The 13104-nt window shown below is 48.8% G+C and overlaps 1 protein-coding gene across 7 annotated transcripts in view; it reads left to right on the forward strand.

Annotated features, from left to right (window-relative positions):
• The window catches only part of GALNT6 (polypeptide N-acetylgalactosaminyltransferase 6), a 45929-nt gene that overhangs the window by 11834 nt on the left and 20991 nt on the right, over positions 1–13104 (forward strand). For 3 of the 7 annotated variants that reach the window (XM_034935825.3, XM_008963169.5, XM_008963170.6), the window contains 4 exons: positions 1782–1903; positions 2854–3050; positions 5479–6072; positions 8009–8181. In XM_034935825.3, coding sequence (XP_034791716.1) covers positions 5582–6072; positions 8009–8181 — 664 coding nt within the window. In that variant the 5' untranslated portion in view covers positions 1782–1903; positions 2854–3050; positions 5479–5581. The remainder of the gene's footprint in view (positions 1–1781; positions 1904–2853; positions 3051–5478; positions 6073–8008; positions 8182–13104) is intronic. The other 4 variants (XM_063593059.1, XM_034935828.3, XM_034935829.3 and 1 more) reach the window with 2 other exon arrangements.

A 13104-nucleotide genomic window follows, 5' to 3' on the forward strand; every position in this document is an offset into this window, starting at 1 on the left:
ATTTATCATTTTAATTTTGTATCAGGCAGTGTGTATCTTTAATAGGCTGAAACAAACATTAAAATAAAAGTTTACTTTTCAGGCTGGACGTGATGGCTCACACCTGTAATCCCAGCACTTTGGGAGGTCAAGGCAGGAGGATTGCTTCAGCCTAGGAGTTGAAGACCAGCCTGGGCAGCATAGTGAGACCCCCATCTCTACCAAAAAATAAAAATTAGCCAGTCTTGATGACACACACCTATGGTCCCAGCTACTCCAGAGGCTGAGGTAGGAGGATCCTTTGAGCCCAGGAGGTCAAGGCTGCAGTGAGCTGAGATTGCGCCACTGCACTCCAGCTTAAGGAACAGAATGAGACCCTGTCTCCAAAAAAAAAGAAAGAAAGAAAAAACGAATACTTGCCTGTGTTACATGTGATACATGATGCACTTTGATATTTTCTTTTCATTCTATTCTGGGTTTTTAAAATTTATTTATTTTTATTTTTTGAGACAGGGTCTCACTCTATTGCCTAGGTTGTAGTGCAGTGGCATGATCATAACTAACTACAGCCTCAACCTCCTGGGCTCAAGCAATCCTCCAGCATCAGCCTCTCAAGTAGCTGAGATTACAGGCCTATGCCACCACACCCAGCTAACTGGTCTCTTTTTGCTAATTGGTCTTTTTTTTTTTTTTTTGAGACAGAGTCTTGCTCTGTCACCCAGGCTGGAGTACGGTGGTGCTATTTCTGCTTACTGCAACCTCCAGCTCCTAGGTTCAATCAATTCTCCTGCCTCTGTCTCCTGAGTAGTTGGGATTACAGGCACCTGCCACCATGCCTGGCTAATTTTTGTATTTTTAGTAGAGAAGGGGTTTCACCATGTTGGCCAGGTTGGTCTTGAACTCCTGGCCTAAAGTGATCTGCCCACCATGGCCTCCCAAAGTGCTGGGATTTCAGGTGTGAGCCACTGTGCCTGGTCCTAACTGGTCTTTTAAAGAAATTTTTGAATGCTAATTTGCAACACTCTGAATTTATTTTATAATATCACAGTGGATTGTAATCAGCAGTTTGATACAAGCTGGGCTGGGTAAAGCCTCAGTTCCTTACACCAATGAGAGAAGGTAAGTTTGTGTTCTGGCCGGTGGGGCCAGGGAAGCAAATCCCATTTGTTCAATCTAGGCAGGCTTTTCAGAGAGGATTTCTGGCATCATCTTGGGATCAAAGCCAAGGATGGTCCAAAGAGTTGCAGGCCCAAGGGTAGCTGGAGGAAAAAGACTTGGGAAGAAGTGCTGAGCCACAGCGAGAGGGAAATGAGTGGATGGGGGCTGCGGGCACACTTGCCAGGAAAGCAGGAGGCCAGGTGTGGGAGCCCAAAGGTGGGAGATATACAAGACACCAGGGGCGGATCTCGTGAAGCTTTGTACTTGAAACAATAGCAAAGAATAGCAGCTATTCTTTCTCCAAGGCTGGTGGAGGGGCGACCTCCACGACCTTGCTAACCGTACTTCTGGGAATCATCTCCTACACAGGGAGCAAAAATCCTTAACCCCAAAGTCCTGTGGCTTGCACTAGATTCTGTGTCTCTTCTAAGGGACTCTTCCTGTTGCCCTCATGCTAAGCAAACAAACTAGAGAATGAGTGCCTCACCACCAAGGCTAATCCCAGGTGTCTCATTTCGATTCAGGATGTGGTTAGTACCTTGAGGAACTGTAGGTTTGAGAGAGAAAGCTTCAGGCAGCCAGATGGGATTGAGAGATTAGATGCCTAGGAAGAGCTCAATTTAACCCTATATTTCTTTCTCCAGGGAAAATAAAAGAAGCAAAAACAGGCCCTGCTGTGAGGGACCACGAGGCAGTGCCAGGATGAAAGAGTTGGAGTAACCTAGGTGATTCTGAGTGAATCAGTCAGGAGGCCTTCCTTGAGGGGGTGAGTCTTGAGCACTGGCAACAGTTAGTAACTACAATCTTACCATGCCTTTGTTTCTAACTGTGCTCCCTCTTTCTTGCTGGAGTGGGAAGGTAGATGGAAAGTAGTGGGGAAGATGAAGCCTGCAGGACGGTTCAAAGCTGTCATGGCAAACACTCCCCTATTCTGCAGGCCTCTGTGTGGGCTTAGCCGGGACAGTTCCAGAACTGATGAGGTGTCTAGCTCAAGCAAATCCCCCTGTGCTAGCCCCAGCATAGCTCAACCTCTGTGACAAGAAGCTCCTGCTACACTGAATCCCCATTTCCTCCCCGAAGCCTTCCTCAAACCCACAGGGAACTCTACCTCTCTCAGCTTAGCACTTACTGTCTGTGCTATTCTGCTTTAATTTTATTCATTTTTGAATAAGTAATATAGTCAGGGTTCAAAGTACAAAAGAGTATTCAGTGAAAGGTCCTTTTCCTGCTCCTGAATCTCCCCTGGTCAGGTGCTTCCTTCACCTGGTCAGTGTTATCAGTTCTCGTTCTCCAATAAGATTTTCAAATCCCTTGGGGAAAGGAATTGAGCCTTTGTGTCCCTCTGTGTACCAGACGGGGTAAACTGTCCCACCCCATCACCCAAGGGGGTCTTCCTAGCACCACACCCTCCCTCTTCCATCCACACTGCTACTAACTCTCCTGGGTCAGACTCCGAATGGGTCATCCAGCTGCCAAGCAGGTCCCTTTCCAAGATACCTTCCACCGCTGTCATATTGCTCTTCCTGTAATGCTGGGCTCCCAGCTTAACGCTTTATTACTCCCCATGCCTTGGGTCAAGGGCAAATGCTCCTCAGCATGATGAACAAGGCCCTTAGGACTTGGTTTCAGCCACCTCTGTAGGCCCAATTTCTGCTACTCCTGCCATACCAGACTGCTTACAGTTCTGTGACTGCCTCTTCTGTTTCCCACCTCTAGACCATTGCAGGTACTGTGCCTTCTGCCTGAAATGTGCTCACCTCGCCTCGCTGACTCCTACTCGCCAGTTAGTGTTCGGCCCATTTCTGCCCCCGTGAGATTTCTTCACAGATGTTGCCCTCCCCCATTTGCTGAGTTTCCTGCATGCCGGCTCCTTCAGCACTCAAGGGTACCTCTTTGATTCTGCTTCTCACAGGGTAATCTCTGTTTAAAATCTGATGCCCCCAATTGACTGTAGGATCCTTGAGGGCTGGCCTTGCACTTCTCTGTGTCCCCCGCCTCTTGCAGAGTACCTGGTAGGGGCAGTTATTCAGTAAATACTGGTGGAATAAACAAATCTCTCCTATCTCCTAGACAATAGTTAATACAAAATAGATGCTCAAAGAGATTTCTTTTGTTTGATTTTTGACGGTGCTGCTGAATCTGATGTTATAAAAGAAGCCACATTTATACCCCAGTCCAGAATGAATCCAGCTCCCCACTTGAGATCACGATGGCCACATACTCCCAAGGTCTCAGACACCAGGCCTCTCCACAGGCAGGAGCTTGTGCTTTTAAACAATAGCATTAAATAGTACAACCAGAGTTATTTTTAAGCAAAACATGCAGGGAGTAATGAACGTGGCTTTGGCCAAGGGCCAGGTGCTTGAGGATAACTGCTGGGAAGTGAAGCAGGGATTTATCATAATAATAGAAATAGTTGATACCATTTATTGAGGGCTTAGTGTGACAGGTGCTCTGCCAAACATTTTACCTACATTATCTGATTTTATCCTCCCCACAACCCTGTGAGTTAGGTATTAGTTGCCCCCACTTTATAGATGAGGAAATTGAGGCTTAGAGGGATTAAGTAAATTACCCAAGGGTCACACAGCTGCTAATGATCAAAACTAACACTTTGTGGGAACTTACCATGTGCAGAGACTGCTAAGCTTTGTCCATGAATTTTGTGGGGAAGGAACATAATCCTTGTAACAACCCTAGGAGGTAGGTGCTACTACTAGAAGAGGAAGAACTGGAATTTGTGCCCAGGTCCCTTGCCATTGATGTCTAGTGCTTAACCAGTGAGCTTATGTGTCCAGAACTCTGCACAGAAAGTTCTGCAAGCATTCATCCTCTAGGGCATGGATCCACATGCCTGGGGGTGGAGCCTGGTGAATGCCCATGCCCAGCCCTGCCGGGAATGTCTTGTCATGAAATCTTAGGTTTCTGTTAAATTCTTTTTTATTAAATAGGAGTAGATTACAGATAACTTTTATTTATTTATTTTTAAAGACAGAATCTCTCTCTCGCCCATGCTGAAGAGCAATGGTGCGATTATAGCTCACTGCAGCCTTAACCTCCTGGGCTCCAGCAGTCCTCCTGCTTCAGCCTCCCAAGCAGCTAGGACTACAGGTGTGCACCACTACGCCTCGCTAATTTTTAAAATTTTTTATTGAGATGGGCTCTCAATACGTTGAGCAGACTGGTCTTGAACTCCTGGGCCCAAGCGATCCTCCCACCTCAGCCTCCCAAAGTGCTGGGATTACACCATGCTTGGCCAAGAAATATTTATAAAATACGTATAGGGTCTAAAGAATTACAGTCCACCAGCAGCCACCATCCACTTTGAGAAAAAAACACTTTGAAGTCCCCCATTACCCATCTCTAATCCTGTACCGTTTTCTTCATCTTCAGAAACTGGTTATATCATTTCTTTAGCTTTCTTCTTTTCGTGGGGAGACGGAGTCTTGCTCTGTTGCCCAGGCTGGAGTGCAGTGGCATGATCCTAGCCTACTGCAACCTCTGCCTCCCGGGTTCAAGTGATTCTCCTGCCTCAGCCTCCCAAGTAGCTGGGATTACAGGCATGCGCTACCACGCCCAGCTAATTTTTGTATTTTTAGTAGAGACAGGGTTTCACCATGTTGGCCAGGCTAGTCTTCTGTAGCTTTCTTTATAGCTTTATCACATATTTGTATTCAAGAACAAGATATTGTTTAATTTTAGCATGTTTTTACATTTTCTATAAGTGGAATCATACTGTATGTATCCTTTTGTCACTTGCTTTTTTCACCCAACAACACATCCACATTGTTGCATGGAGAAGTGGTTCATTCTTGGTCATCACTGTAGAGCACTGCATGGTATGGGTATTTTGCACTTTATTTATTCATTCTGCTGGTGGACTTAAAGGTTTTACCAGTTTGTTGCCATTTAAGTCAGTGTTGGCTTAAATGTTCTTGCACATACCTCTTGGTTTGCATCTACCAGAGTTTGTCTGGGATATAAAATGAGGAGTGGAATTGCTGGCTCAGGCTGTGTTCATTTTAAATTTTTCTTGATAATACCAAGTTGTTTCCCAAAGCCATAATGATTAAATCTCATGAGTTTAATGATTAAATCTCATGTAGTGTTTCAGTGTTCCAGTGACTCTAGATCCATGCATATTAGGATCTTAGGGCAGGAAAGAAACACTGCCTCCAGTCTCCTCATTTTATGGATGAAGGAAATGTAGATATGGGAAAGTTGTGGCCAGTAAGGTGATGCCACCACTCAGCAACAGAGCCTGGCCTTGAACCCCAAGCACCCGACTCCCTCCTTACCCTGTGTTGGCTCACTTCTCTCTCTCGTCCCCTCCTTTCTCAGGCTGAGGCCCCAGCTTGTGGCCACCACAACGTATCAAGCTATCTCCAGGGTTGGGCTCAGGACTCAGAGCTGACGCAGCTGGGGTGCCCCTTGGTTCTGGAGGATGAGGCTCCTCCGCAGACGCCACATGCCCCTGCGCCTGGCCATGGTGGGCTGCGCCTTTGTGCTCTTCCTCTTCCTCCTGCATAGGGATGTGAGCAGCAGAGAGGAGGCCACAGAGAAGCCGTGGCTGAAGTCCCTGGTGAGCCGGAAGGATCACGTCCTGGACCTCATGCTGGAGGCCGTGAACAACCTTAGAGATTCAATGCCCAAGCTCCAAATCAGGGCTCCAGAAGCCCAGCAGACTCTGTTCTCCATAAACCAGTCCTGCCTCCCTGGGTTCTATACCCCAGCTGAACTGAAGCCCTTCTGGGAACGGCCACCACAGGACCCCAATGCCCCTGGGGCAGATGGAAAAGCATTTCAGAAGAGCAAGTGGACCCCCCTGGAGACCCAGGAAAAGGAAGAAGGCTATAAGAAGCACTGCTTCAATGCCTTTGCCAGCGACCGGATCTCCCTGCAGAGGTCCCTGGGGCCAGACACCCGACCACCTGAGTAAGTAGCACCCAGAGTCCTTGTGGGGAGACCAGGGCTTTGCTAAAGGCATGGCTAGTATGGCCAGGGCCATAGATCAAGGGCCAGAGAAAGAGTTGAAGGGAATTTTATAATATGGGCAAGGATCTCCTCTATGCCTCACTTCTTTCCCAGAACAACTGTGCTGATCCCAGGGGTTGTGATTCAAGGGTATTATGGTCAGGCCAGAGGCCCAGGGAGACCTGTGAGAGTGAAATGCAATTATGAAAGTGAGATGATGTGGAAGAAGGAACTCAGCCAGGCACCAGGACCTGGCACGGGGTGACTGGGAAGACCTGATACCAAGCTGTGGTTTCAGTAGCTTTCTCCTCTACTGAGGCCTGCTCCAGAGACTGTGGGACTCTAATGCTGAGCTGTTTGGAGTGGGGGGGGCATTTCTTAACAGCAGCCCTGGTGGTTAGGAATATCCTCACACCTGGTTTCCTCCAGTGAAGGCCCACAAGGCCGCAAATTGATTCCAACCTTTATTTGAAGTTGTTTATAGCCTCAATCTTGCACAATGAGATCTCACTTAGATCTTTGAGTGGCAGCCCCCTCCCTCTAACGCCCCCATGGCTGCATTCCCATGATCCTCAAGTTAAAGACAGTGTGTCTTCCCCACTTAGCCTTTGTCTTTTCCAGGTCAAGTGTTATACCCTATTTGGCCTTTTCTCAAATGGCAGCCCTCATCCCCAGATTTCATGAGTCTTTAGGGCTGTGAACCTGAGGTTCTTGAGACTTGAGCCAAGTATGATAGCCCTAGAACAAGGGGCCACTTGAAGCTATCAGGAATTCCTCAGCAGAGAAGGGCACTGGGGCCAGGCACAGTGGCTCATGCCTATAATCCCAGCACTATGGAAGGCTGAGGTGGGTGGATCACTTGAGGCCAGGAGTTCAAGACCAGCCTGGCCAACATGGTGAAAGCCTGTCTCTACTAAAAATACAAAAAAATTAGCCCGGCATGGTAGTGGGTGCCTGTAATCCCAGCTACTCAGAAGGCTGAAGGACAAGAATCGCTTGAACCTGGGAGGTGGAGGTTGCAGGGAGCTAAGATCATACCACTGCACTCCAGCCTGAGTGACAGAGCAAGACTCTGTCTCAAAAAAAAACAGAGAGAGAGAAGAGCACTGGGTATGACAGCAGCCAGAGGAGGAAGCCGGGGAATCTCTCTGGAGGGTCCCCAAGAAATCCTCTGACCAGCAGAGGAGGTCAAGGAAGGGGTGTGAGGTCACATGATTCCTTGAGATCCAGGATTCACACATTCCCACCCCAACCCTGAGATAGAGTGTCAAGAAGGTAGCAGCGTGGCCAAGTGCCACAGAGTAGCTGGAGTGGATGAAGTTGGAAGAAAGGTCGCAGGAAATTGACTGTGATAGTGGTGTCAAATCACAGGGAGTTAATGAGAAAATGGATTAGAGAGGAACTGTACGCTGTAAAGGGAAGAGCCTTTTCTTCTCATTGAGTATGGAAATCATAGTCACTTTTCTCAGATGTCAAATTTGGCCTTTATTACCTACCCCTCTGGGACCTCTGGATTGGATTACATTTTATGCAGTTCACATATTACGGAGGAAGAGAGCCAGCCCTGGGAACTCCTAGCCTGAGAGCAGATAGCAGATGAAGGAAGGGGGTGGCGGAGCCTCAGCATCACAGCTGGGGCACTGAGCCAGCTCTGTGGGGATGGATTTTGGAGTGGTTTGGCTAGAACCTGTGCAAAGGCTCAGGGTGGGTGGCAGATACCGGGGAAGACAGGAACAGGGAACAGCTGTTCCCACCTGCTATAGAGAATGTAGGCTGTGGTTCAGAGGAGTGGAGGATGGTCTGGGGGAGTCTCTGGATGGGGCCCTCCCCACACCTGGTACTCCCAGGGACCAGGAGAACTTTGTCCGTACTTTCATACTTCCATTCATACTTCCAGGTGTGTGGACCAGAAGTTCCGGCGCTGCCCCCCACTGGCCACCACCAGCGTGATCATTGTGTTCCACAACGAGGCCTGGTCCACACTGCTGCGAACAGTGTACAGCGTCCTACACACCACCCCTGCCATCTTGCTCAAGGAGATCATACTGGTGGATGATGCCAGCACGGAGGGTGAGGCTGGAGGGGCCCAGAGGAGGGGGCCGGGGTCTTCCCTGGGCACTCAAAGGAGGAGGGCAGGTCCTTTCAAGGGAGCAGGCACCACCTCATGAGCCTGTTGCCTGGCATCACAGCTCATCTTAAAAGCCAGGAGCAGGAAGAAGTCAGTTAGGGGCAGGTAGACCATGCTTCCTTCACACCTCAGCCAAAGAGCTCCAAGAGCTTTTCAGCTCTGGCTTCAAGACTCCCTGAACGCTGCCAAGGCCAACCCTAACTCAGAAATGCTGGGAGAGCCAGGGCAGAGGGTAGGGACAGGCCTTCACCTCTGTTTCCTACCCTCTGGGCCACTCTTCTGCTCTTGAAGACTCCCCAACCAGCCCTTTTTGCCATAGCTGTTGATAGGTAAGTGGGGTTGCTCACCAAACTTCCAGCCTTCAATTCCACAAACATCTACTGAGTACTGTGTGCCTGGCTCTGACCCAGGCAGAGGGGATGCCATGACAAAGGAGACAGACCCTGCCCTGAAAATACTAAAAACCCCCATAGGTCAGAAGCCTCTTTTTTTTTTTGAGATGGAGTTTCGCTCTTGTTGCCCAGGCTAGAGTACAATGATGTGATCTCAGCTCACCACAACCTCCGCCTCCCAGGTTCAAGCGATTCTCCTGCCTCAGCCTCCCTAGTAGCTGGGATTACAGGCATGCGCCACCACACCCAGCTAATTTTGTATTTTTAATAGAGATGGGGTTTCTCCATGTTGGTCAGGTTGGTCTCGAACTCCCGAACTCAGGTAATCTGCCTGCCTCAGCCTCCCAAAGTGCTGGGATTACAGGCATGAGCCACCGTGCCCGGCCAGAAGCCTCTTACAACACTAGCCACAGTGCTGTGGCAGTGATGCACCTGTAACAGGTGTGAAAGGGCATGGACTGCAGAGTCCAACACCTAGGAATTCAAATCCCAGCTCTGACCCTTCCTAGCTCTGTGACCTTGGACAAGCATTTGGCCTCCCTGAACCTGTTTCCTCTTCAAAAAATGGGGGCAGGCCGGGCACAGTGGCTCAAGCCTGTAATTTCAGCACTTTGGGAGGCTGAAGCGGACAGATCACTTGAGGTCAGGAGTTTGAGACCAGCCTGGCCAACATGGTGAAACCCCATCTCTACCCAAAATACAAAAAATAATTAGCCAGGTGTGGTGGTGCACGCTTGTAGTCCCAGCTACTCGGGAGGCTGAGGCACAAGAATCACCTGAACCCAGGAGGCGTAGGCTGCAGTGAGCCAAGATGGCACCACTGCTTTTCTGCCTGAGAGACAGAGTGAGACTCCTTCTCAAAAAACAAAACAAAAAAAAGGACTGGGCATGGTGGCTCACGCCTATAATCCTAGCACTCTGGGAGGCCGAGGCGGGCAGATTGCTTAAGGTCAGGAGTTCGAGACAGCCCGGCCAATATGATGAAACCCCATATCTACTAAAAATACAAAAATTAGCCAGGCGTGGCAGAGCATGCCTGTAGTCCCAACTACTCGGGAGGCTGAGGCAGGAGAATCGCTTGAACCCAGGAGGCGGAGGTTGCAGTGAGCCGAGATCATGTTACTGCACTCCAGCCTGGGCTACAGAGTGAGACTCCATCTCAAAAAAAAAAAAAAAAAAAAAAAAAAGAGCAGTTGAGTCCCTTACATGGTGGGTGAGGGATATGAGATAGGTCATAAATGAGATTCATGTGCCACAGAGTGGCTGGCATCAAGTAAGAGTGTCACAAGCATGCATTCCATTTTATTCATGGTACGGGAACAATGCACCATGGAGTATGTAGCCAGGAGGTGCCATTTCTGCCTGGCGTGGCTAGGGCTGGTCTGCAGTGGAAGCCAGATTGGAGCTGGGCCTTAAAGGATGAGTGTCTAAGAGAGAAGAGTGGATGAAGGGCATTCCCACAAGAGAATGGCATAAGCACAATCCTAAAGACATGAATGTGTTTGTTAAAGAGATCTGGTGTGGCTGAAGCTTAGGTTTGTTTAGGAAATGAGACTTAAAAGATGTTAAATTGGCCAGGGACAGTGGCTCACCCCTGTAATCCCAGCACTTAGGGAGGCCGAGGCGGGTGGATCACTTGAGCCCAGGAGTTCAAGACAGCCTGGGCAACATGTCAAGACCTTGTCTCTATAAAAATTACAAAAATTAGCCTGGCATGGTGGCATGTGCCTGTAGTCCCAGCTACTCGGGAGGCTGAGCCAGAGCACGACCCTGTCTCAAAAAAAAAAATGTTGAATTGACATTCATGTCATGCTAAAAGCATTTATTTAGAAAGTAAGAAGGAGTCGTTGAAAGTGTTTCATCTGTATTGTGACCTCATTTCAGAAGGATGGCAGCTTTGGAGGAGGATAATCGGCAGGAAGAGAGGCAGAGGACTCACAGTCTGGAGAGGAAGTTCTTACACTCACTTGAGAGTAGGAGATGATGGGGCCGGAACTAGGAAAGGCTGTGGGACTGAGGCACCTTTAGGCTGAGAGTCTCCACAAGCTTAGCCCTCCTCGTAGGAGGCATGTGGTGTCTGGGGCTCTCCCAGGTTGACCTCCTGTGCTCAAACTCCCAATAGTGAGGGCAGGAACTGACTCCACACTTCCCAGTGTAAGCGCTGGGGCCACTCCAGTAGAGCTGCTTCCTGTCCTTGTCCTCCCCCAGCCTCCCTCCTTCCTCTAGGTTAGGGGTGATGCTGAAAAGAGGACTAGGGCTGTGGAAGGAAGGGCTGAGTGTGAGCCCTGTTGAGTTCATTTCTTCAGGAAGCTCACATCTTCCCAGGGAAGACAGATACTTCGCAGCACTTATAAAGCAATGCCAGACCAGCCTGGGCAACATATCAAAATCCCATCTCTACAAAAATAAAAAATTAGCAGGCATGGTGGTATTTGCCTGTGGTCCCAGCTACTTGGGAGGCTGAGGTGGGAGGATCACTTGAGCCCAGGAAATTGAGGCTGCAGTGAGCTGTGATTGCACCATTGCACTCCAGCATGGATGACAGAGTGAGACCTTGTCTCTAAAAAAGATACAAATAAAGTAAAATAGGCCAAGCACAGTAGCTCATGCCTATAATCCCAGAACTTTGGGAGGCTGTGGCAGGAGGATTGCTTGAGGCCAGGAGTTCAAGACCAGCCTGGGCAATGTCGCAAGACCCCATCTCTATAAAAAATAGAAAAGTTAGCTGGGCACGATCGCATGTGCCTGTGGTTCCAGCTACTTGGAGGGCTGAGGTGGAAGGATTGCTTGAGCCCAGCAGGCTGAGACTGCAGTGAGCCTTGACTGCACCATTGTACTCCAGCCTAGGCAATAGAGTGAGACCCAGTCTCTAAAAAAAAATAATAAATAAATCAAGGCAAGCAAGTATCAGGGATGCAATGACAGGGTCTGGTGGACAAGGACTGTATAGATTAGGCTTCTGGAAAGGGAAGGGTGAAGAGTTTGGCAGAGATGGGAGGAGCTTGGCAGTGATCTCTAGGGAATCTTCGTAGCAATGGAAAGGTTGTATGGAATGGAAGCAAGCATATTAGCGGTCCTTCCTCTCAAACTGGGTTCTTTCGTTATCTTTCTCCTCCTAACCCTATGCTACCCATCCTTCGGAAGCTCTTTCACCTGAATCTCTTGTACTGGAGTGTATTAGTCCATTCTCATTTATAAAGGAAAGAGGTTTAATTAACTCACAGTTCTGCAGGGCTGGGGAGACCTCAGGAAACCTATAATCATGGCAGAAGGGGAAGCAAACATGTCCTTCCTCATGAGGTGTCAGGAGAGAGAAGAATGAGAGCCGAGCAAAAGGGGAAGCCCCTCATAAAACCATCAGATTTTGTGAGAACTTACTATCACAAGGATAGCATGGTGGAAACTGCCCCATGATTCAATTATCTCCCACTGGGTCCCTTCCATCACATGTGGGGATTATGGGACCTACAACTCAAGATGAGATTTGGGTGAGGAAACAGCCAAACCATATCATTTCACCACTAACCCCTCCCAAATCTCATGTCTTCACATTTCAAAACACAATCATGCCTTTCCAACAGTCCCCCCAAAGTCTTAGCTAATTCCAGCATTAACCCAAAAGTCCAAGTCCAAACTCCCATCTGAGACAAGGCAGGTCCCTTCCCCTATGAGCCTGTAAAATCAAAAGCAAGTTAAGTCACTTCCTAGATACAATGGAGGTATAGGCATTGCGTAAATACAACCATTTGAAATGGGAGAAATTAGCCAAAACAAAGGGGCTACAGGCCCCATGCAAATCGAAAATCCAACAGGGCATTCATTAAGCCTTAAAGTTCCAAAGTGATTTCCTTTGACTTCGTGTCTCACATCCAGGTCACGCTGATGCAAGAGGTGGGCTCCCGTAGCCTTGGACGTGGGGGTTCTAAACTGTTAACTTTTCACGCTAAACTTTGTGACTCTGTGAGCTGCAAGTGCCCAGGTAGGCAACTCCTCTGACTAGCTAGACAAGTGACATAATGCCAGGCTGGCATAGGCAGCATCTAACAGGCAGAGTAGCCTGTGTTCAGTAGGGCAGAGTTGGCAGTAGCCCCAGTATCCCCTCCAGAGCACCCGCCCCTAGCAGGCCACCATATACACGTTCACCTTCTCTCTGGCTGTCCTGGACTTGTTGCCCTGGACTCTCTTCTAAAGCCAATTCTCTCCAAAGGCCAATTCCAGCATCTCTAAATCATCTGCATGGTCAGGACGCACTGGCTCACACCTGTAATCCCAGCACTTTGGGAGGCTGAGGTGGGAAAATCACTTGAGCCCAGGAGTTCAAGACCATCCTGGGCAACATAGTAAGACTCTGTCTCTACAAAAAAAAAAAAAAATTAGCTGGGCATGGTGGTATGTGCCTGTAGTCCCAGCTACTCGAGAGGCTGAGGTGGGAGGGTCACCTGAACTCAGGAGGTCAAGGTTGCAGTGAGCCCT

The sequence above is a fragment of the Pan paniscus genome, chromosome 10, assembly GCF_029289425.2.
Source record: "Pan paniscus chromosome 10, NHGRI_mPanPan1-v2.0_pri, whole genome shotgun sequence".
In the NCBI taxonomy this organism is placed as follows: domain Eukaryota; kingdom Metazoa; phylum Chordata; class Mammalia; order Primates; family Hominidae; genus Pan; species Pan paniscus.